General features: G+C 49.2%; 2 protein-coding genes across 4 annotated transcripts in view; one reads left to right on the top strand and one right to left on the bottom strand.

The window, feature by feature from the left end:
* The window catches only part of ACSF2 (acyl-CoA synthetase family member 2), a 32,794-nt gene that overhangs the window by 7,978 nt on the left and 583 nt on the right, over positions 1 to 24,233 (bottom strand). Inside the window, exons 2-10 of one of the 2 annotated variants that reach the window (XM_065647718.1) lie at positions 19,862 to 20,057; positions 18,741 to 18,869; positions 17,697 to 17,750; positions 16,836 to 16,954; positions 16,465 to 16,627; positions 15,956 to 16,051; positions 14,924 to 15,072; positions 14,228 to 14,319; positions 13,082 to 13,158 (exon numbers count right to left, since the gene is read on the bottom strand). In XM_065647718.1, coding sequence (XP_065503790.1) covers positions 13,082 to 13,158; positions 14,228 to 14,319; positions 14,924 to 15,072; positions 15,956 to 16,051; positions 16,465 to 16,627; positions 16,836 to 16,954; positions 17,697 to 17,750; positions 18,741 to 18,869; positions 19,862 to 20,057 — 1,075 coding nt within the window. The remainder of the gene's footprint in view (positions 1 to 13,081; positions 13,159 to 14,227; positions 14,320 to 14,923; positions 15,073 to 15,955; positions 16,052 to 16,464; positions 16,628 to 16,835; positions 16,955 to 17,696; positions 17,751 to 18,740; positions 18,870 to 19,861; positions 20,058 to 24,233) is intronic. The other variant, XM_065647719.1, reaches the window with a different exon arrangement.
* On the top strand, positions 3,941 to 11,919 carry CHAD (chondroadherin). Of its 2 annotated transcripts, none has more exons than XM_065647805.1 (4): positions 3,941 to 4,793; positions 8,218 to 8,381; positions 8,544 to 8,689; positions 10,812 to 11,919. In XM_065647805.1, exons 1-3 carry the CDS (start codon positions 4,014 to 4,016, stop codon positions 8,683 to 8,685), a joined length of 1,086 nt encoding a protein of 361 aa, XP_065503877.1. In that variant the 5' UTR covers positions 3,941 to 4,013; the 3' UTR covers positions 8,686 to 8,689; positions 10,812 to 11,919. The 2 variants fall into 2 exon arrangements, with proteins under 2 accessions (XP_065503877.1, XP_065503878.1); XM_065647806.1 differs by having other exon boundaries at positions 10,815 to 11,918.

Here is a 24,233-nt window from a genome sequence, read left to right as displayed (position 1 = left end):
ATAGAAACAATAATTGGGGTCTGAACTCAGAGCCCCAGATGCCACTGTCACCGACTAGACACTCACACATCATGAAAACGCAGGTACCACCTGGAAGAGGGGAGACCTTGGAGACCCTCTGGGCTCCCTGTTTCCCACCCACCAGGGCTCCTCAAATGCTACCTGCTGGGTGCCCCACGCTTGGGACACCCCCCAGGGACACTAAAGAGCTTGCACCTTCTCCCACCCTGCTCCCAGTGCCAGGCACAGGCAGGGGCTCAGCTCTGCAAGGCTGTAAATGGGGACAGCACGTGCACCCCAGGACACCCCCCAAGCTGCCTGAGCCTTCACCTCCAGCCAAAAAATCAAAAGCCTGCAACTCCAGGCCAGCTACACTGGTGCTAGCGTGCACCGATGTGCAAAAGCAGACCTGGAGCCCCTTAAAAGCTACAGAATCAGGCTGAAGCGAGCAATGGAATAGTTTAACATGGAGCTGTCTTGATAGGCCAGAATTGTCAATAGTAACAGAAATAAAGATTAAACATGGAAAAGACCATCCCAAATGTTGTATCAAAACAGCTCTGACCCACAGCACCAAAGAAACACCCCAAATCTATATTTATACTGTTTCGAAAACTGTATTTATTTGCTTAACCCACAAGACCTCCAAGAAGGAGAGGAGTCCAGCATCTGCAAGTTACCAGGCACTGGGAATGTTTGCAGAACTGTTTATCAATTAAGAAAGAGAGGACGGCAGGATAATCCTGCCTCTTCTGCCATGTCCTCGCAGCGCCAGTCCCAGGGGACCTGCAAGGTAGCGGGGGCTGGAGGGGACCCAGCTTGCTGCGGTGTCCCCCCGCGGCAGAGGGAACACCGACACTGCTGCCATTGTCACTCCCAGGCTGCCAGCCGCCCGCCAGCGGGACCCAGGCGAGCTTTTGAGGATGGCTGGATGTTTTTTGGACAGAACCCGGTGTGGGAAGAGCAGACCCCGTCAGCAAGCAGCTCAAAACACAAACAGCCGGGAGCCCGAGGGCAAGATGCCAGCCGTGGTAGATGCCAACCAGCTCCCGCCACAGGAATGTGCTCACCGAGGCACAGAAATCAAAAAACATGAAGGGAAAGAACTTCCTTTTATTCCACATATGTGCCTGGAGAAACGGAGCTGAGAAGGAGACGGGAGCACCATCCTGCTGCCACCCCACCACGGGACCAAAAATGACCCAGTGTCCAGCAAACCTCTGCCACGGGCACTGGTGGGAGCCCTCAGGGCAAGGACACTGTCCCTCCTTGCTCCAGCATCGTGGCAGCTCCAACACAGCATCTTCGTAAGGAAGCTACAGGTCTTACCCACATCCACAGCCCACCCACTCCAGCCACAACACACACACATCCCTGCGGGGAGGGCATCCCTGTCCCCCAAAACCCGCAGCCTTGGCCAGCAAAGAGATAGAGAGTGGAAGAAAGGGAAATTTATCTTCAGAGGAAGAAAGATGAGAAGATGGTTTGAGGTTTAGGCAGTTTAACCTCTGAAAAGGGTCTTGTTCCAGAAATACATTTGGGCGGGATGTATTTATGGATAGGGTTTGCAAGGCCCTCACCAGCATCTTGCTCCAATCTGACCCACACGAGCAGAAATCTCTGCAGAAGCAGTAAGTTGGTAGCTGGTATTTTTTGCAAGGTGATGGGAAAGCCAAGTATCAGCCATCAGCTGCACTTGGGGAAGGAGCAGATAGCTGCTTCACTGTCCTGCAGAAACAGGCTGGACTTTTAATCTCACCCATCAGTTGCTCTTGCAATGTATAGCTGGTACAGAACCGCAGGAATTGTTCATCAAATGATTACAAGTAAGATTAAAGTGGTTGAACATGCTCAGAGAAAAAAAAATAATCAGTGAATAGATGATGCTTTAGAGGTGATTTTTTTTCTTTTCTGATCATTCGCCTGGCTCCCTGTCTGAGCTTTATGAGCAGCACACACTTGGACACTCTCAGTCCCGGTCAACCTGGAGAGGCAAAGGAGGAAAACACAGGGTTCTTCTGTCCACCTCCTCTTTTGCTGTCTCAAAGGTCCTGACCAAGACACTCGAAGGGCTACTCCAGAGATCAAAGCACATGTGTGACCACTGTGGTACCTACTGAATCAGGCATAAGCAAAAATACTATTGTTTTGACCAAAGAGTTTTAAAACCTACAGTAACTACAGTAGCAGTCCTGCAGAAGGTCCTGCAGAAGGTCCCCTCCGGCAGAAGCCTGGAGCTCCTACAGCTGGAGCATCTCTGCGGAGATGAGGCAGGAGCAGCCCTAGGTGCCGAGGTGCGGTCCCAGCTGCTCAGTGCAGGGCGTTGCACCTCGGGGCTGCCAGCCCTTGGCAACCTGACATGGCCCGGTTTGCACCCAGGTCCCACATTACATCATCGTTCAGCAAACCCCATCTGCCCCTGAACCTACATTCACACCCCAGAAGCCCCTTTTCTTCCTCAAATTAGTCACACAATGAAAACACTGATGGACAGCTGCAGTTTGCATAACACCATCCGGAGCATGCTCGGTGCTGGCTAATTCCTCATCGCAACAATGGAAAAACCCAGAAATCTCAGTGAATAAGCCAGTCTGTGTCCTAAGTCAGCCCTTGGATTTCCTCCCTTTCTCGAGCCCGTCTCGCCTCTGCAAAAGCTCCGCTGGGGCTCTGCAGCCAGCCCCAGGAGCAGAAAACTCAACAAGCTCCCAGTTATGTGCTGGGCTCTCAGCTGTTTGCTGCAGCCAGGAACTGGCTGGAAATCAGTTCAAAATGTTCCACTTCCAAACCCCACCCCACAACCCCTGGATCTCTCTCTTCACACTCACAGAAGCAGGCATTGGGCTTTTAACTGCTTTACATTCTATATTGGGAGAGCAAGGGACGTCCCCTGTGTTTGTCACTCACCTCTGCAACTGCCACCCCAGGACAGAAGCCAAGGCAGACCCTAATCCCAGCTCCAGCAGCTATTTCCTTGCTCTGCTGCCTCACCATCCCACGTTTTTCCCTGTCCATAGTTTCATCTTAAGAGCCACAGACATTGTCATCCACCTCACCTGAGCTGGGCACGCAGCAGGTCACCACTGTCCAGCATTTCATACCCGCCACCCACATCCCACCGCTTCCCCGTGGGCTCTGCCACTACCCCATCCCTTGTTGGAAGGCACCAGCCACCACTCCACGGTGCCACGTGCCGAGAAGAACCCCCTCACATGGGTCTCCTGACCACGTCCAGCTCTGGACGTGTCACACTCTGTTTGCTCATAGGAAAAACACAGCAGAAATTAAGGCTATCTTTGCTCTCCCTTTCTTGGCCAACTCCCAGGCACAGTCTAGATCCGGAAGTCTTCAACCCAAGTTTTGCATTGCAAGAGCAACTCAAGCACTGTTGGCCATTGGCATGACCCCATAGCACTCCCATCTTCTCCCATCCCTGCTCAGCAAACTCCTTTGAAATCAACAGGACAAGACCTCCTAAAAACCTTCCTCTGTGATAACAGGACAAGGTGCTTCTCCCCAAACTAGCTGATGCTAAACACAGCCCAGGAGGGTGCTGAGAACTTCAGCACGAGGTGGTGTGGAGCACAGCAGTGCTCCCTGCTATGCCGTTCAACCAAAACAAGTTGTTTTCCCCCTCCAGGGATGAATCTGGGCCCTGCTGGGCTCAGCAGGGACCAGAGAGGTTCCCCAGAGAGCAGGTTCTGCGTTTGTCATCCTGACCATTTGCCTCCCTGTTGCAGAGAGGAAAAATTGCCTCTGCTTCAGCAGCGGGGCCAGGCAGGACCGGACGCTCTCTGCCTGGTGCCAAGGGGTTAAGCTCACGCTAAGTTCCCAAATCCAGTTGCTTCCAACTGGCTGCTGCCTGCGGTTTGTGGGAAGGGATTTTGCTTTTTAATAACATTATAAATAGGGCTGTGTTCAGCATGCTGCAAACCCAGTTACTTTCTCTCTCCCCCACCCACCTCCCTCCTCTTCCTCCTGCTTCTCTTCCCACCACACTAATTCCAGATCTGACCATGAATCGGTCAGGCTTCTTCTTAAATGTCCTCAGCCTACTGGTGTGTTTCACCTCCATCGTGCAGGCATGTCCCCCGAGCTGCCACTGTCACGGCGGAGACCTGCAGCACGTCATCTGCGACAACGCGGGGTTGAAGAAGATCCCCAAGGTGCCTGAGCAAACGCGGCTTCTCAACCTGCAGAAGAACAACTTCCCTGTCTTGCCAACCAACGGCTTCCGTGACATGAAAAAGCTGGTGTCCCTGCACCTCCAGAGCTCACGGATCAAGGAGATCTCGACCGGAGCCTTCCGGGGGCTCAAGAGCCTGGTCTACCTCTATCTCACTGACAACCAGATCAGTGTTATAAAGGCAGGAGCATTCGATGACCTGTCTGATCTCACCTACCTGTACCTGGACAAGAACAAGATCCCAGACCTACCCAAAGGGCTCCTCTCCCCTCTTGTCAACCTCTTCATCCTGCACTTGGGCAGCAATAAAATCCGGGAGCTGAAACCAGGAGCCTTCAACGGGGCTAAAGACCTGCGTTGGCTCTTCCTCTCCGACAACTCCCTCAACAACCTCCTGCCCGGGGCCCTGGAGGATGTAGAAAACCTTGCTGTCCTCCACCTGGACAAGAACCAGCTGAGCAGCTATCCCGTGAATGCAATGAGTAAGCTGAGGGTGCTGGAGGAACTCAAGCTTTCTCATAACCCAATTGAGGTCATCCCCGACAACGCCTTCCAGTCCTTCGGGCGATACCTGCAGACACTCCACCTGGACAACATGAAACTGAAGAAGGTGAGTCCTTTCTTTTTGCGTTTGCTCCGCATAAGAAACACAGGGCTTATTTTTCTTTTCTTTTCCAAAGCCCTCAGTTTGCTGTCCCTCTCTCACAGAGGGGAGATGTAGACCTGCAGGCTCTGCAGACGGTGAGGCACTGGCCAGCTGATAACACCCCTGACATGGTCCAAACAAAGGATGAGACAGAACACTCGCCCTTCTGTTATTTTATGCAAAACCAAATTATCTAGAGCTGATCAAACTCCCTGGAAAGGCAGCCCATTTCCTTCCAAGCTGGAGGTGACACCAGTCATTAGGAAAGGCATTTGGGGTGCTCCAGGACAATTAGCAACCTTCCTTCTGTCATCCCAGATACAGGGCGTGAGGTGAGAGGCGAACATCTGCCTCATCCTCGAGGGACTGGAGGGTGCTGCCACCTTGCTCTGCCCCCTCCCTCAGCCTGGGTACCTGCTGTAGGTCGTGAGGGGGATGCTTCTCGGGGGGGTGATGAATACCAGTTTCGTACCCTCACCCTGCAGACAGGTCGGCACACGGACCTTCACCTTCACCTCCCCCCGTGCCTCCCAACTTTACACATTATAAAGAAAGGTTTGTTTATTGACGCTCTCTCGAAAGGAACTCTCGCAGCATCTTACAAAGGAGCTCTGTTCCCGCTGGAGAGGAGGGGCATTCAGGTAACTGGAATGGCAAAACAACTCCCTTCTTCTGGGAGAAAGCATGATCCATAGGCGGGAGCATCCCACTTGGGGAATCATTCGTGTTAGGACCTCTGCAATGCCAGGCGAGAACAGAAGGGAGCACAAGGCAAGAGCAGCAGCACCTTGTTGCAGCCTGATGTCCCAGGCAGGTGGAGCGGAAAGTTCTCCCCAGGATGAGGCTTTGCCAGGAAGCCCAAAGACAAAGGGTACCCAGGTACAGTAGGTTAGCACTCCACAGCAAAGCAACAGCCTCCACGTGCAGGGAGATGTGAAGGAAAAGGGAATTTCTGAGCAACAAAGCAACTTAAAGTACCCACAGGGATGAGCTGATCACCTGAAAACTACCAGGAATAGATCACAGCAGTTTTCAAGGGGGTATAGCATCCCAAAACGCTCAAACCCAAAAGTTACAGTTTGCCCAGGTGGAGAACACCACTACCTAAACCAGCTCAGTAGGACCCAGTCAGTATTTAAGCCCTTTCCCACTCTCAGCACTAACCTCTACAGGATGGGAGTAAAGCAAACTCGGCACTTCAAAACAATCTACTGACCTCTCTAGGCAAGACCCTAGACATGCTGTTGCAGCACTTCTGTAGACTCAGTTTTAAGGCACTTTCACCATACACAAGTCAAAAATTACATCTAAACTGTTGTACCAGCTGTAGAGACAATCCCAGGTTATATGTTGCAGAAATTAGACTAACTCACAATGCTGAGGTGCTTCAGTTAACAATTCCACCCAGCAAAAAAGACTTTCTTCTGTTTAGTGACCACCTGTGGACGAGACCTTTAAAGAATCTTCTGCAGCCAGATGCCTCCTTTCCACCACACTAGCCCAGTAAGGCACCAGTTTAAAGGATCAGCACTAATGGGGGGGCTTCTGCAGCTGTAGAGCTTGCATTCTTTTTCAGGAAAACAAACCTCTCATCCCAGCTCAGGGTTTCCTCTCTAAATCCTCAAAGGTCTCATATCCAAATGGCCCACACGTGAACTTTGCACTGTTGGGAGACATCTAATCACAGAGGCCTCATGACCTGGGAAATCATTACCAAATACTTTAAATGCTGCTGGCATCTTTACTGCAGCTCATTCTGCTTCACAAAAATACTGTCATTCGTTGTTCCCTGGACGGCTGCAGGATTTTAGAGCTGATCAAGAGCAAACCCTTCCCCACAAAGCTGTCCTAGCCTGTATTGCAGTTGAGCAGAACAAGCAGAAACCAGGCAATGCAGATCCTGGGAGCTTTGCATACACCCCTATCTATATATTTATTGCAAAATAAATTACAGCAGAAATCCTCCACCTAAATAAGGGGAAAAAAAAAAAAAAAAAAAAAAATCACCCATTTCTTCACAAGCGCATGCTCTGGCAGACAGCACGGCAGCTGCTCCCAGCAGATGCGAACTCTTCTCCTGGCGCTGGGAAAGGAATGAGCAGCTGGGACAGTACAGCACTGTCCAAAGCGGAGCTGCCGCCCCGCCGCACGGCGTGCCAGCATCACTCCGAGCAGCTCCGCTATCACTTCTGGAGCACAGAGGTCAGCACAGCCGGCTGACCAACAGCTATGGTACTCTGGGAATCTCTTAGCTAAGCTCTAATCCCGTCCAACGTTGCTTAATTTGGATGATGACAAAAGTTCCCAGCTTAAAATACTGCATTTCCTCTGTCAGTCTTTCCAGCTTTGAGAGCTTGCAGAGAGCCTGATGGTCCCGTCTGAAGTGCAAGCTTCTGGCCAGAAATGGGGCACAGGTCTTTGACTGGAGGGGGTTCTGGTAGACCTAGCGAGTCTCCTCTCCACCCTTTAAAGAAAGCTTTCCCCTGCTTTGAGAAGAGGGAGAAACGGTTTGTCATAACCAAGAGGAGCTTTGTGCTTCGTCAGTGTCCCCTTCTCCGGTTCATCACCACAATGAAGTATGTGTTGAGGTTTGAAGTTTGTGTTGAAGTTTGCTTTCAAGAAGAAACTTTCCAACCTGAGTAACCGTGGGTTGAGAAAAGCCAGAGGTGAGACCACAGGGAGGAGAGGAAGGGGCTGCAGAGCTGGGTCTACAGCCTCTCTCCTCTTTTTGGCAGCTTTCTTAAGGGAAGCTTGCCCTTAAAGCCTGCTCATTGATGGAGAAAAGACAAATCTTGCAGCATTCCTTGCAAACAACCCACTGGAAATGAAAAAAAAAAAAAAACCACCACCAACACACGGAGGAGGTTGAGGTGCTGGAAACCCGCCTCTATTTCTACACTGCTTGGATGCCAAGTGTAACTTTCCACTCGGAGCCCCCGGCACTGCCAAAGTCTACAGCCCCTTCAGACGCCACAAACACTCCCTCCTTCAGCCGTTCCAGGACAGGCTAGGTAACAGGCGCTGGGAGGATTTCCAGCCTTGGAAAGGAACACACACAGAAAATATCTTCATTTAGAACAGAGAAGCATGGCTCAAAAATAAAGGAGGGTGCCAGACTTCACTCTATTTAGGGATGTGTCTGCAAAGACAATCCTGCATGGGTTTGGGATGCATCTCTTTTCAGGCAGGAGACTCCATCACCCATGAGCCCACCAGCCTGATGCCTCTCTTAGGTGTCCAGAGCTTCCAGTAAGCCAGGACCCAACCCACCGCTCTTTCTCATGCTCTTTCCATGCTTATACCACTAAAAGTCTTGAACGGAGGCACACAGGTCTGAAGTCCCTGTCCCTAACTCAGCGCTCTTCACCAGAAAACCTTTGTGCTCTAGTTTGCAGACAACGCGTTCGCCGGCGTGACCGCGCTGAAGACTGCTCACCTGGAGAACAACCGGCTCACCCAGCTGCCCCGCAACTTCCCCTTCGACAAAATGGAGACGCTGACGCTCTCCAGGAACGCCTGGCACTGCAATTGCCAGCTGGCACATCTGCGCAAGTACGGCACCGCGCACCCTTCCCTCACCCCTTCCCTGAGGTCTCCTTGGGGGCCCCTCAAGGGAGGTCCCCCCGAGCTGTGCCAGGCACAAGGAGGATGCTGAAGCATCATCTGACGGTTTGTACCTCCTGTAAACTCCTGGTCTTCTCCCCCGTGTCCCAGGTGGCTCAAGGGCAATCGCACCCGCACCGACGAGACCTGCTCCACACCAGCGCAGTACCGGGGACAGTCCATCAGGGACACCCCGGCGCTCCGCACCTGCAAGCTCCCCACCAAGAGGTCCAGGAAGGGAAGCCGCCATTGAACACGTAAGATGCATCACTTTTAGTCAGACCTACAGCAAACGCGGTGTGAATTTTGGGGTTGCCCTGCGCAGGGAGAGGAGATGGACTCGAGCCTTGTGGGTCCCTTCCACTGAGGACATTCTGTGGTTCTGTGAAACCCTGTTGTCACCAAAGGTATGAGGACTTCTGTCTCTGACCTCAATGGCACCAGGGTTTGGCTCAGAACAGCTCATCCATTCACCCACCGACACCTGCGCTCAGAGCTGCTCCATCTCCTGGCAATTCTGGGCTCCACAGGCTCCCAGAGCAGAGAACATGCCTGGAGCATCAGGGACAGAGTCAACCCTGTAAAACACACACAGGGCTAAAGAGAGGCCTGGGGCAGCAAGTAGGGGTGAAATGTGTGACTAAGTGTCAAAACAAGGGTGGATTTAGCCCACTCTTAACCTGAGCTTGGATCACACACGCTTCACTTTTCTAACCGATTGGAGATGCCCAGCCTTTTGCCGTAGTGAAGGTCCTCTCTGGGTCTGGTTTAAAATCCAGGACACGACATTGCTGGGAAGTCTGACCCCAAGTTGCCCAGCCCATATGAAAATCAATGTATTTCATAAGGAGCAGTTCTCAGTCCAGCACCTGTCTTTCGGCAACTACAGTTCCCATCCAAGACACTCAGGTATTTAAAAACAAGGGCTGATGCCTTCAAATGAGTGTTCCAGAAGAGGGAGGTTTGAGACAGCAAATATTCTTTGAATAAACTGTTCTGGGCCAGAAGGTGATTCAGAGACAGGGCTGGTTTTTCTTTGAGCAATGAGCTTCCTGACATCTACCAACCCAAACACCAACTGTGAAAACCTGCCACATAAACACCTTCCACAACTGGAAACTACCAAGAGTATTAAATTCAGCACACAGAGGAGCAAGAAAGCCACAATTACCATCACATCATACCAAGCATTTTGCTTTTCCCCACCCCAGGAATAGCTCTAGAGCTTGTCTGGATTCCAAAGGACTTTGGATGAGTCTGCAAGTTTCTAAGCTCCTGGGAAAGGGACCTTTGCTCCATTTTTTAAGTAAACAACCGTACGAACAAGGGTTGTCCCAGTGCCTTGTCATAACAGAAAGGACAAGGCAGAAGCCTGAAACCCAGTTATGGTCATTTGGTCCCCAGTTCCCTAAGGATGTGCATAACAGGATGGAGAAAGTAAATTTACGACAAAAATGTCAGGGGTGATGCCAGTTCTGTGTCTTCCTAAAGTTATTTCTCCTGCAGTGCCAGAGAGGTTTCATGGATTGGAGATGGAAATACCAGTCGTTCCATGTAGGGCGGGTAAAGTTCCGCTTTAAGGATGGAAAAACTTCAGTTTTCTAAACCACGATACTTTAATCTTATTTACAGGTCTGGCCCTTTTTAGCCTTCTTCTCTCCCTGCCTGAACTCAATTCCAGTTCACTCCTCTGTGATGAGAGTAAGAAAACCAAGACACTAAACACCTGGTTTCTCTATAGCACCTTCCATCCAGCTCTCTCATACAAGTTTACAAGTATTAATGAAATAGAAAACTATTTATTCCAGTCTCGCAGAAGACAAAGTTCAGTACCTGCAGGTGTGAGTGCCAAAATGCAGCACATAAACCCACTCCAGTGTGGTGACCATGATTTTAAGGAATATGAAGTACTTCTGACTTCACTGTGCACCCTTTGAGAGCAAGGCAGCTTTCCAGGTGTCAGCTGTGAGGGTCTGTATTTCAGGGGCGACCACATTTCAGATGAAAGTCTGCTTGGCAGTTTCTAAAAATCTATCTGCCCCGGATTTTCAGAACCAGGGCACCAAAATAATTCCCTACTCTTGAAAATGTTGCTCTTGGGTTTCTTCTCTTATGAAGGAAGTGCTTCCTGACCATCACCACTTTGGGTAAGATACTAAAGAGTCACACAGAGTTGGCAGAGAGGTCCAGGACGGGACCAACCCGTCTCCTCTAGTGTGGGATCTCGTAATAACTCCTTGACTCCTAACTCTTCCCTTTCAACATGGGCTTCATTCACTCACCGAGTGTAAAAACCAACAGGCAAATGCTAGAAGTTTACTGATCTGCCTGAAAAATCTCCTTAAACATGTGGACTTCTCTGTCTTTTTTTTCCCCTAGCAGACCCCGGTATGGCCTGTCCTGGTGACCGGTCACATCAGCCATCAGAAAACTACTGACTTCGAGTCCTTCCTTAAGCTTCTCCTACCTGTCAGGAAACATTTCTGATATATCCCAACACCTCCAGCCTCCTCCAAATCTCCGCTTCTCTGCTGATCACAGGATGGAATCCGCCTTTCCAATCTTTTCCGACATCTATATATTTTAAAACAGGCAACTTTTTAAAACTAAACTATGCATGACCGTACTAAGACAAGCTAATCTAGATCTTGCCAGTAAAAAACAGTCATCTTCCCCAGAGACAACACAACCCACGTCCCTGATCAACCAGTTGGTCGCTGTCTCTCCCCTTCCAGTGGAGTGGAAGCAAGTGGGAAGGTCAGAGCATCCCTCCCCCAGCTGCTTGATCAGGAAAATTGGTCTCAACCCACACAAAGAGACTCCTCTGCCTTCCCACGAGGGGATCCCTGCAGGCCAGGGCTGAGGGGGAACAGGTGAAGCAATGACCAAGAACCGGTGGCCCCAAGACCAAGCTGCCCTTTCACGTCAAAAGGCAGCAATCTCTCTATGTTGGCCAAAAAAAAATATCCTTCAAGTGAGGCAGTACTTGGGAACCCCCAAACTGGAGCCGTCTGGAGACTGGATTCCTTCCCACTCTGTGGGGTCTACCAAGACGCATGTACGTCCAAGAGGAGACGGTGTGACCATGCAGCCCGGCCTGGGCACCCCTCTTCTCTCTGCCCATGCTCCAGAGGGTCTGGCAGGACACCAGGATGACTGTGGTTTATCACGGCTATTACGATACCACAGTTGCAACTTAACTACATTTTCGTTTTGTTTTTTTTGTTGTTTTTTTTTTTTTTAATCCTAAAGAGTTCTATAAATATATGTATATTTATTCCTCTGTAACTGAGTGTAAATGACCTTTAGGAGGACGAAAGCTCCTCTGTCTCCTATATAGAAATCAAATTGTATATTTTCTTATGTACATCTTCTGTATAAAGCTCTTGCTGCAAAGATGAATTCAACAAGTCTCCCTGTGTCTGTCAGAGGGCTGGGGGATCAGAGGTAGCACGAAACCAGTGGTACAAATATAGACTTAATCCTCTTTATCCTATGGGCAGAGCAACTGTCTGGGAGGTGTTTATTATTTCTCTTTCTACAAAGCAGCATCACGTGACACCTAATGAGTCCTGGGCACTTGCAGTAATGTCTGAAAATATTTTGTGATGCCCAGCTCAAGCCTACTATAAAAATAGGTAGTTGTCACCTGACAGAGTCCAGGCAACAGCACCAGAGCTGTCCCTGGTGTTTTCAGCATTAAGAGCATCACATACAGGAAAAACCCCTGGCTGCCTCTGAGACGGCTCCAGGACAGATGTCCTGGACTGCCCTGGTCTGCAGCAGAACACAGTCACCCCTGCAAAACCCTGGTGCGGTCCAGGTCTGCCAAGAATAATGCGCCTAATCTGACTCCCAGCCCACGTGTTCGTCCATCACACCAGTCTGCTTCCTCAGCATTTGCAAGCAGCAAAGTTATTTCCTTTAAAATAAAACAAAAAAAGTGCTCTTTTTTGGCTCAGCCATTCACTCACAGGCACGCACGTGCAGATGGTGGGTCCTGCCTGTGAAACGCGTCACCCAGAGTGCCAGTGACCAGCTCGCTGGTGGCCTGTCTCCATCCACATGCAGGACATGCTGGGGGGTGCAGGGACATGCGCTGGAGCAGCAGGATGCGCACTCCAACACGTGCTGCCCTTCCAGGAATTCAATGCCTGATGCTGCACATGTGGATGGTGCCGATCCCACGTTCAGACTCAAACACATCGCGTGCAACAGGCTTTTCGATCTGCCTGCAGAGCAGGCCAGGGAAAGAACTGACAGCTGTGCAGCAAAATGAACACATGCAGCCACCCACGCTGATACAAACCAGCAACGCCTCTTCCAGAATCTGTCATCCTTGCAGCATGTACAACAAAAGGGTTTATAAGCCTTCGAGTGTACCAGCAGAAACTCAGTTTATGACACCGAATCGAATATCTTCTTACAAAGCTTCCTTCCCAGACACCCCACCAGCAACCAGGCAGGATCCCCCTTCTTCCTTCCAGGACTTGGCTCCTTCACTCCTCAGCTCAGCCCCACAGCCCCATCGCCCCTGGTCCAGCAGCTCCGGCACCGCTGGGTACCGCTGTGCTGCAGAGATGCCCAAACTCGGGGTCTCACTGTGACAAACAGCACTTGCAGCTCCAGTCACAGCAGCTACAACTCACCACGGCCTCCCGCATGTGCATTTTGGTGATAACCATCTTTATGACCTCAGGGGGAACAGAAGAACCTCCGATGACGCCTGGAAGAAAAAGAGAAATATGAATATCTTGGAAAACATCTATTTGCTCCCAGGAGTGGTCCCTCAGAAGGTTCTGCACTCCTAGATTTAAACACTGGCAAGACCTTTGGGATACACCGGTTCCTGTCAAAATGCTTTATATTTTTATGGATACAGGTCCTGGTTATTCCAGAAGCAAAGGCTGCGGCAAGGCCAGTTTGCCTGAATGAGTCAAGGACTGCAAGAGTTCACTCATTAGGAAAATAAACTCTATAGCAGAAACCCAGTCCAAGCTGCGGTTCCTGAAAAGGAAAGATTGAGAGCAGGAAAAGGCACAGATTTTTAGCAGGACAAACACTCCCACAGAACCAAAAAAACCCTTTCCTCCTGCCTTGCACAGACCAGCCCTTTTGGAAGAGTGCATATCACATTTTCACCTGTTCCATCCTAGGATAACAGAGCAAAAGAGTGGGGAGATATATAGATTTTGCTGGGAAACAAGATGAAACGGGATTATTTTTCACAGAGATAATGAGGTAATCTGCTTAAGCATTTCTTTATGCTCCAGCACCATCTTCTCTTCTCTAAAGAGCTGGTGGTCTCCCCATTTTGGCTCAGCTATTTTTGCGACAAGAGGGGAAGTTCCCGCACACGTTTTCACACCCTCTCCAGTACTCGGATGAATGACTTCAAAACCAGGCAGGAAACTCCAGGTCAGAGAAGTCCCAGCACAGCCCTGCTGCAGGGACTGCGCCAGCCTAAAGCACACAAAGCATCTGCTGCCACACGGTGGTGGCTGCTGAGAGTTGAGCAAAATCAGGCTCCCAGCTCCCTGCTGCAGCTGATAGAACAGAAATATTCTTCCCCAATCTGCCTGAAGACGGAAGAAATCTTAAAAGTGCATATTTCTGGAAGGAAACCCCAAGGAAAGGAAATGTAGCATCAAATTAACAGTGAAACACAAAGCTCGTGCAACGAAGCTCTTCCCTCCAGAAGAGTGATTTGCTCACAAAGCTTAATCCAGCCTCCCAGCAAGGAACCAGTAATATCCAGGTTCTTGGGGTTTTTCCATTTGAGCTGTCAGGCTTACCTCCTCGGAGAGACGACAGGTCGTACGACTCGAAGTCCGGCTGGGAGAGCATGTCTATGAACATGGTTGGTGTGCCGTATATAAAGGAGCATCTTCAGGAGGAGAATGAGAGAAAAGGTGAAGCTGCAGACCTGGAACCAGCGGCAGGCCCAGCTCAGCACCCCGTCCCATCTCAGCACCCCATCCTGTCCCATCCCAGCTCAGCACCCCGTGCCATCACAGCAGCAGCGCAGGGGCAGGCACTACAGCTGTGCTCTTCATCCGTGGACATATACATAAATATCCATATCTGTGCGTATTATACACACACAACAATAGCTTGTTTGTTTTACAAGCTACACACAAAGAACAAGCTGGAAATGCAACTTTCTCAGCAGCAAAGCTGGACTTGGAGGGCAGGTGGGTCAGTGTAAAAACACACCAGCAGCAGCAAACAGAGGCAGCACAACGTTTTCCAGCCAAAGCCCTACAGTGACCTGAAGAATCCCTTATCTTTGGGTAAAGAGAAGCGCGACAAACTCCCAAGCGCAGCTGAAAAGGCAGGATTTAGGCTCCTGTGCAAATGTGTGCGCCAGCAAACCTGCCTCTGCCGTGGTAGGAAGGAAGAGCACGAGCGATGGCCTGGCAGGAGAAACAAGGGACAAAAGCATCGCCCTGAGGCATCGACCTCCTCTGTAGAAAGACACAAACTCTCACTTCTCTCGAGACGCGGACTCCAGAGCAGCCTTCCCCTCAAAAGTGGGCGACGAGAAGACGCAGGAGGAGCCGTGCAGAGCCATCACCATGCAGCCGCCCACCGAGGCCAGGCAGTGGTAGAGCGGTGCGGGGATCCCAACGCGATAGTCCTGGCGCGAAGACAAAGACCAGAGTGAGCAGAAGAGATCTTCCAGCCCCCCAGGCAGCCCGTCTCACTGCTGAAGGGCAAAGATCCCAACAGAGGAGCTTTCCCCCGATTCACTGAAAATTTTCTGGATATCTGCACTCCTCTGTGTTCCCATTGGGTGGAAGCACGATGCTGATGCTTCCTGCCTTCAATAAAAATCAGCTTGGGAAGTTTTTGATGTCAAAATTTCATCCTGTAATTTCGCAGTGTCTGCTAAACTTATTGGTCTGGTAATGCTTACATATTATTTTTTGATACAGCAGAAGAGAGGAGGTGCTGTGACAGGCATGAAATGTGCAGGACTTGGCACATGCTATTAATTTTGTTTGGCTTTTTAAAACACCAAAGGTTCTGAAGGCTGACTGAAGCAGCCCATCTTTTTCCCAGATCAAAGCTGTGGTGTTAGAAATAAATACTTCAGAACTCCAAATAAAAATATTTGCCTTTAACAGCTTTTAAAAGCATGTACGAATAAAAAGGTCAGATTCTGATAAGAGTAGCGAGACTGTATACACGACATGAAACAAAGTCATGTAAAATAAATTTAAACCTCATTCAGCAGAATTCAAAGCCAACATCCAGAGCCTTGTAATCATTTGAAATTGCTATCCACCAAAGTGAAAATTTCACAATTTTCCTCCACAAAAATGTAGCTTCCCCCTTCAAAACCCAACCAAACACAAAACCCAACCAAACACAAAACACCACCACCAAACACCCACAAAACACCACCACCAAACAAAAAACAACCAAAAAAAAACACCTTCACACGAAGCTAAAATGAAACACCAGTGGTCTCTCTGGGGCAGTGGAGATCCCCCCCAGGCTCTGTTCCCCCCACCCACCTGCTCGGTGAAGCCCAGCCTCATCCCAATCAGGTTGGCGTTATTCACAATGTTGCTGTGCGAGAGGGTGGCTCCTTTGGGGCTTCCCGTCGTCCCCTGCAAGACACAGGGCATCATGGAATGATGACACCTTTTCCAAGGATGAGCTCCCTGTGCTCTCCAGAGAGATTTCCCTGGGTTGATCTTGCGCTTCATTCTCCACTGAGGCCTGGGAGGCTTTATTTTCTTTTTTAACAGCATCTTAACCCTGAACCACACAAAAAAAAGTGGCCCAAGTTCATTTGGACAGAATTCACATGGAACCCTCCCATCTCCATCAGCCCTTGAGAAAATGTTGAGTAGCAAGAACTGCAGGAGCAAGGGGAGATGCCAGAACATTTCCTCTGTCCTACAGAAGAAAGTGGAACCAGGGCTTAGTCTCAGAGGGCAGAAGACAAAGGGATGTTCAGCTCCCCGTGAGCCCAGCGAGGAACCCAACCACAAGGCATGGAGCAGGCAGAAGCACCTACTGAAGTAAACTGGATGTTGATGGGCTCATTGCAGGAGAGGCTCTGCTCCGTGGCTCGCAGCTGCTTCATGTGGCTGCTGTCCCCAGCCTGCATCACCTCGTCCATGTGGAAGGTGCCAGGCAGCTTGGAGTCCAGCGTGATGACAATGGATAGGTCAGGAAGCCTGGTAGAAAGAAAAGTACCATCAATGATAACAGAGCAAGGAGAAAACTGCCTGCGTAGGTCAGGGCAAACCTCCAGGACAACCTAAACCATTCAGATGAGACCCTGTGCAGGTCCTTCTGCTGGAGCTTGTGCTGTGCAAAGGAGAGGACACAAGGCAGGACACAGCTGTGAGTTCAGTGCAGAGACACCGAATGTTCTTAACCCACCTTTTGCTCTTTATTCCCCCCGGACTGGATTTTTCTAGCTCAGGACATGACTGCTTGAGAAGATCATAGTATTTCTGTGTTTTAAATTCAGTGGGAAACACCAGTGCCTTACAGCCAACCTGCGAAGGGAGACAAACTCATGAGAAGCCACGTTGGGTTGACGTTCAGGACACAATAAAGAGTGGTCACCGCTGTCACAGAAACACACACAGCCCTGTGACCCCACGTGGCCATGAACACCACACAGGGACTTTTCCACCTCTTTTTAAGGCATGAGCTATTTTGAAAACAAGAAGATTTTTTCATTCAGCCTTTACATTTACATAACCCTGAAACAAAGCACTTTACTCCAAGAATTTCTATTTCTTTTTCAGCAGAGATTTGCTGAATTTGACCCAGATTTACAAACTACTTTCATCTTCCAAAAAACACATTCTTGTCAAATAAACTATTTACATAAATTATTTACTCAGCAGTTTTCACTGGTTTCCCAAGGTCTGTGAAATAAGGAGACCAAGACTATGCCAATAAATTATTCCTAAGTACCCTCTGGGGTTTGTCAGAAGGGAAGACAAACATGTGCTCTACATTTTGGAACAATCTGCTCAGAACTCAAGGAATGGAGTCTGTGCTGGGATGTTCTTGGCCTTTGTAACTTTTTACTGTTAGTTCTTTCAAAGGACTATCCTGGTTGAACCAGCTTTGCAAACGGCCAGAACCAGCCCAGCTCTCCCTGATACACCCAAGTTCTGAACCAGCAGCTCATCCGTCCCATGTCCCCACTATCCCCTTGAACAGATGGCTGCTTGTGCGCGTTCTCATAACAAATCAATTAACGTTACCAGTAAGTGCCATACAAACCTTCCTGATGACAAACTCCAGTTCAAGGGCCTGGTAGGCTGGATTCACAGATGCCTGAAGAGGGAGAAACAAGAAGGTTGATCAGAGTTACCCTTGCCTTGAAAAGCCTCTTCCCAACGCACGTTCCAATAGAAAAGTTCTCCCAGGGACAGGGTGCACTCAAAGCCGCCCCTCCTCTCCAACACATGAAAATAAGAGGTCCCCACTACAGGGATTTCACATTCACCAGAAAAAGTAGCTGAATTCCGTGTTTGCACAAAAGAAAACAATCAGAGAAGAGATTTATGTGAGGTAGTCACCAAAACCAGACCTCCTGTCTCCCAAGCAGACGTTCCGTCCAATGAACTGAAGACTCAGAGCTCAAGAGCGAGTCAGGTTTCTTAACAGACAACCACAAAAATACCAGCTTTCTACTGTCCAGCTCTCCACAGCAGCAGTACTGGTCACTAGAGTTCACATGAGGTTCATACTGAGCTCATCCACCCTCTTACTGTGTCTTAGCAGACACCGAGACGAACCACGATGAAGAAAATGCACCAGAAGGTACAGTGTAGTTCTCACCGCAGTGCACTGTCTAAATAAAATGCATTTTGGTCAATGTACCAGGTCATACTACCAAATGAAAATTGGCTTGGGGGGATATGCAACTTGGGCTACTTTTTTAAGTAAGTATTTGCACCATGAAGCAATACAGGTCCTGTTGAGGAGGGATCTAAATAACTGGTAACTTTAGGACAGCAGCATATTACATAAAATAGGTCCTACAGGCAAAAGCATGTCTCCATCTATCATCGGCTACTGCAATAGTTCACAGCAACCCATTTCTTGCTGCTCCTTGCTCTGCAGTCTGCTTTCCTACACAGCGGATAAAGCAGAGGGCTGTCCAGATATTGTTTGAACACTGGATTCAGTTATAACCAATATACTACAGAAAAGCGTGGAAAAAAGGGACAACAAACTTTACTCCCCAGCATCTCCTATTGCTTCTTTGCCTCCATGTCTTTTCCCAACAGGCTGCTAAAAACTCAGACACAAACTCCTCACCAGGATGATTCCTGCCTGGGCAGTTGCAAACTGCATGAGAACCCACTCGTATCTATTAGGACTCCACATCCCCAGCCGGTCTCCCTTCTTCAGGCCAAGAGCCAGCAGCCCAGCTGCTGCCTGGTCCACCTGGAAAACACAAAACAACCTGAGGATCACACAGGGGATGCAGTGGGGATATTTGTCTCCAGGAACCGCTTTCTGGGGAAAAAGCACCATCTTTGCAACTGAAATTGAACAGCATGTGCTCCTGCTGCACAGCATGTAAGTGTGTTCCAGGTGTGCAGACATATGTATAAACATTCTGAGGTATTCACGAAGTTTGTATAGTTTTGTTATGTTCTCAAATGAATTTATGAAATCTACCTTGCAGGAGAAAAATATTGAGGAAAAGCTGTTCTCTGAATTACAGCCTACTCTTTAAAATTAGGGTAAGCACATCTAATCTTACTTATCTGAATGGGTGTGACCAAAACTCTAGTAAATCTAAAATAAAAAAAACCCAAACAATATTTCCTATCGAAGATCATATCACACATTTAATAGAAATTTTCCAGGTAGTTAGCCTTGAAATATTGGCCTCCATTCAGAACACATATAGACATGTATTTTTATGTAATATGCACACATACATACACAGGCACAGATACACCCACACACATGTTTGCATATGATATTGATGCCAAGCTTTTGACTTTGCTCCATTGCCTTTGTGCTTGGACCAGGAACCTCCACACGCTCAGGACCTCTGACAGAGTGACTAATGCAAGAGCTGGCGCCTACTCCCGTGGAGAAAAACACCCTGAATCAGCCTATAACACATCAGATAAGGGTGATAATTTTAAAGTATGAAAGTTCATCCTGGGAAACCTAGCACGCATTTTAGGTAGGTTGCTTCCTCCCTTTGATCTTGAGACTGGAAGGAGGACAAAGGCAGCACACACCCATCGGGTGTTTGCTGGGGAGGTGTCATTGCCCGCTGCTCAGGGACAGGGTGAAGATCCACATCAACACATCTCACTCCTGAGCTGAGCCATGAAACCATTTTCATTTCTCCATCGTGCCTGCTGCTGCAATTATCCTCCCGCCGGGGCTCTCCAAGGGGCAAACCAGGCACTCACCTCCTCTTTAAAATGAGCAAACGTCTTCCGAACCCCATCTCGGTAGAAGACCAAGGCTTCGCGGTCAGGAAACCGCTCCACAGTCTTATCGAGGCACTGGCCCACGGTTTTGGTGAGAAGGGGGATGTCTGAGGTCCCCTGGACATAGCTGTTGGCCAGCCTGTGGGAGGCAGACAGCGTCCCTGTGTGCAGGGCACTGCAAAACAGAAGATGTGGGTAGAGCAGTAGGAAAAAGCATTTTGGAATTATCAAGGCTTTCACTGAGTTCCGATCACCAGCAGAAAAGCAGCGACCTCCCCTCAAACCGCAGCTCCCAACCATCCCAGCGGCGCAGCTCTTGCCTCGGTTTCTCTCTCCAGCTCCTCCTGCTCGGAGCCCCTCTCTGCCTCGGCAGCCAGACCCCACCTCGGGCAGCCCCGCTTCCCCTGTCCCTCCTCACCGCTTCCCTGCATCCCTGTGTCCCAGCTGCTCCGTCCCTCCTCAGGAGGTGACCAGAGAGGACGGGGTGAGGTGACACTTGTGGGGTGCACAGCTCAAAGGCGAAGCCCCAAGATTCGCTGCATAACAGGGGGCTTCCCTGCCCTAGAGAGGAAAAGCAGATCAGCCTCGACTCCCACTTTCCCCATTCATTGCAGAATCAATATACTGCAAAGACTTGCTCCTATTTACTGTAAAAAATTTGTTTTCCTGCCCATGAGAAAGAAAACCTAGCATGAAGCTACTTTCTCTACGGGGTGGAGTTCAGCCTCGAGATAAGCACAAAGCAAGAGTTTATATTCCAGAAGGAGTTTTGCTCTGAGAGCTGAGTGGATGGCCTGACCCTCTTTCCGCATAGCTTTTCAGCAGGTGGAGAGTTGTGCAACTCCCACGGCCCCTGTTCTGCCGTCCCTCCTAGAAGAGCTGTTGAGCAACTCATATCAAAGCTGTAAGGGCTGCCTCAGGAGGGAGGACAAGTGCTAAACAGAACTTTCTTTTAGTGTTTGAAAGCTCCTGGGCAAGGCATATAGATAAAGTGGGAGATGAAAGGAAGCTCTGCAGAAAAAAAAAAAGACTTTATAAAGATAGGTGATATAAAGGAAAGGTTGCAAAAGCTCTAACCCAAGGGAAGGACAAACACCCTGGGAAAGCAGTAAAAGCCACTGCAGCCACCGTCACAGCCACCCACTGTTTGAAACTATGACCAGAGAAGTGGCCTCAGACGAACAGCTCCAGCCGCTCACGTGGGCAGACAAGGAAACCACAGACCATTTGCAAAAAGCATTAAGTCGAGACAATTGTGCTCGCATCTCTCTACAGTCAAGTCACCTCCCACAGCCTGGAAGGGCTGGAGTGGCCAGAAAGCAGCTGCTGACCTGGTTGCACAAGAGAACTTTCCCCAAGCAGCATGTTGGGGTCACTGGGCGTGCAGCAGGCTCGGCACTGGGCAGGAACAAGTGAACAGAAGCATTTCATGTAGCGCAGTTCCCCTGGGGACAGCACCCAGAGAAGTAATTGGTAAAAAACGAGGTTCGACACATTATTCTACCATGTGATTGAAAGACAAAAAGCAAAACCTCACCATAAAAGGAGACTGGAGAAGGGAGGAAAGATTATCAGAATATTCAGGTTGCGACAAAATTGAATCACAACCCAAAATGTCCAACAGACACAGTGTTCCGCTCATCAGCCAACCTTCAGGAAGTACTTGCACAACCCTGCATTGCTAAGAGGATGGTATTTTCTATTGTCATGTCTTGGCAAAGCCCTAGGCAGACCAGAATTTCTGGTCTTTCTCTCTCTTTTTTTTTTTTTTTTTTTTTCCAGGGCCTGAAGAGCCAAAGGGTTTCACTGATCTCACAGGAATTTTCACACTAAATGCAAGAAGTTGCAAAGCCAAGCAAATGACAGTTCCACCTCCTGCCTTCACAGCTATGGCTTCTTCCCTTCCCCCAAACATGGGGATGAAAGAACATCAAAGAGCAGTGAAATATCTTTATAAAGCACTGCCCTCCAAAACACTCTGAAAATACTGCTGTTGCCCCTCACTGCATGAAAACACGCCCAGCTTGCTCTCAAAGGTCCCAAGCATTCACACTGCCAAATGAAAGCATCAGCAGATTTGAAATTCAGGCCCAAGATATCTCATGTTCATAATCCAGAGTCACTAACTCCTCTCAAAGTGTCTGCTCACATGGTTTCCTCAAATACATTATGGAAAGCAAAATTCACAGCTGTCACCTATGTGAGCTCCCTGAATTCTGGTCTGATGCTCCTGTGTGCTTCAGCATTTCTGTATCACTTATCTCCAGGCCACGGCAAGAGGGAAAGGTGTGGGATAAAACCCAGCAGGCTGCTGGAAGCACTGGGGGTCGAGAATGGAAGGAATAACAGAGATAAATGATACATCCATTATCAGGAGCATCATGCTGGAAAGAATGTAGGGTCAGTTTATAGCCTATAGCCAACAGCAAGTGTACACATCTGATCTGAATGTATTGAGAAACTGCTACAAAGAAAGGGTCCAAAGGATTTACAGATATTATTTTTGTTCAGCTTTGTTACAGAAAACAAGTAATTCACCCTCCACCTCTCCCTATGAAGCATCTGGCACTGCTGGAGATAAAACAAGACCAACAGTCTGATATTGCAGCAGCTCCCATTTCCCTGCCTCAGACAGATGAGAGCAAATAAAACCCCGCTTGCTCTTGGGTCTCAGTGTAAACTGTTGAACAGATGACTCCTAGAGAGCACATACCTTCTGTGGGCAACACATTCCAGGAACAAGATGCCTGTGGTGCCGCAAACCAGCCAGCCCAGCCCTCCTGCAAAACTCTGTGACCCCAGAGCTCAGCAGCGCAACCGAATGGAGAAACGTCAGAGGCCCAGAAAAGCAAAAATCACCCTCTCCCACTTCATGCAAAAGGCAGGCAAGCAGCTGAATGCTGGCAGAGCCAAAAGCTCTCCGGCTCCACAGCAGCCAGCAGAAACCGTCGGACTGAAGCACACACTCTCGACTAATCCTAAGAGCAATTTATATTTATCTCTGAATAGCCCCAACTAACATTTTGTAGTTGTTGATATAAGATAACCAGCTTTGTTTTTCACCTATAGCTCTTTTGACAATCTCTATAGCAATTATCAAAAGTGATGAATGCATGGCAGAGACATTGGCATAACCTCCCGTCCCCTGCGTATGAACACGCTCCAGCAGTGATGGACATTGACCCAACCTGCGGTGCCGTCCCTTCTGCATGTGGGTGAAAGGCTCTGCCCTCCCAGGGCTTGGGACCCTTCCTGACCACAGGACACATATTTGGAAAGGTTCCCAGACTCCACAGCCGGTTCCTTTGTTCATGGATGTCTACCAGGAGCTTCTGCCCACAAAGCATGAGCTTTTGGGTCTTCTACATGACATAATCGCAATAAAAGGGTGGCAGAAGTTAACCCTGCTCTGCTCTGTCCTTACCTCTTCTTCTGTTTTTAAAACAGCCCCGCTGACTAAAGAGTTAACTAGGTTCCGATTACTTTTTTTGTTTGTTTTGGTTTGAGGAAGGATCAAGTCCCCAAAGCTTTCAGACTCCTACTACAGCAGACTTTTTGGTTACATTTTCCACTCTGCACTCTTCCTGCCAAATGAATAAATACTGCTTAATTCTAGGAGCAGAATTTAATAAACTTTTAAATAACATTACTAGGAATGGTTTACTCCTCTAAACACGCTGCCTTTTTCTCCAAGCACTTTGCGTTCCTACCCCTCAGTTTCATTTCTGGGCTGGAGGCCAAACTGCAGTGAACTCTCTGTCCTGTTTCCCTTCTGAACCCATTTCCTAAAAAGAGATTCCCAGACTGAAATTGTCACTTCAGCCATCTCATTCCTAATCCCAACGCAGCTGAAAAAGAAACACTCGGACCCCATACGTAGAAAAACAAGGGCTGCTCCCCACAGTTCTTGGGGAGTCGCTCCCTGGTAGTCATGCCTCCCAGTGAGTATTAGGCTCTGGATCTCTGATAAACCTTCAAAGCCTTTCCCAATGCCAGTTACTGCAATTGGGATGGAGCTGCTGCACAAAGAAAGTTCAGCCCTGGGGACAGGTTTACATCTCTCTGCATGCTACACAGGACTCGTCCCTGGCCCTGGTTCCCTCCCAGTCCGGGCGGTCAGACCCAGGGGAGGCAGCCACTTTGGAAGGGTTTTAGGGAAGCCAAGCAACAGCAACATACACTGAGAATGAAACCTTCAGCTGAATCTGCCCTCTCTGCATGCATATACCCCCATGGCTCTGCAGCAGTCCCTGTCACACATGGTCTTCACCCCCTAGAGCCCCCAGCCCCATCCCTACAGCCCCCTCATCCCTCCAACCCCTATAGCCCCCCCATCCCTTCTCACCCATGG

Source organism: Caloenas nicobarica, chromosome 18 (assembly GCF_036013445.1).
Source record: "Caloenas nicobarica isolate bCalNic1 chromosome 18, bCalNic1.hap1, whole genome shotgun sequence".
NCBI lineage: Eukaryota > Metazoa > Chordata > Aves > Columbiformes > Columbidae > Caloenas > Caloenas nicobarica.
The sequence above is the reverse complement of the archived record's forward strand: the minus strand, read 5'-3'. Positions and strand labels throughout refer to the sequence as shown.

Bases quoted from the DNA above. Each gene is read 5' to 3' on its own strand.
- CHAD (XM_065647805.1), top strand. From the start codon at position 4,014: ATGAATCGGTCAGGCTTCTTCTTAAATGTCCTCAGCCTACTGGTGTGT. The intron at 4,794-8,217 runs GTGAGTCCTTTC...TTTGTGCTCTAG, and splicing joins ACAACATGAAACTGAAGAAG to TTTGCAGACAACGCGTTCGC. The intron at 8,382-8,543 runs GTACGGCACCGC...CCCGTGTCCCAG, and splicing joins CAGCTGGCACATCTGCGCAA to GTGGCTCAAGGGCAATCGCA.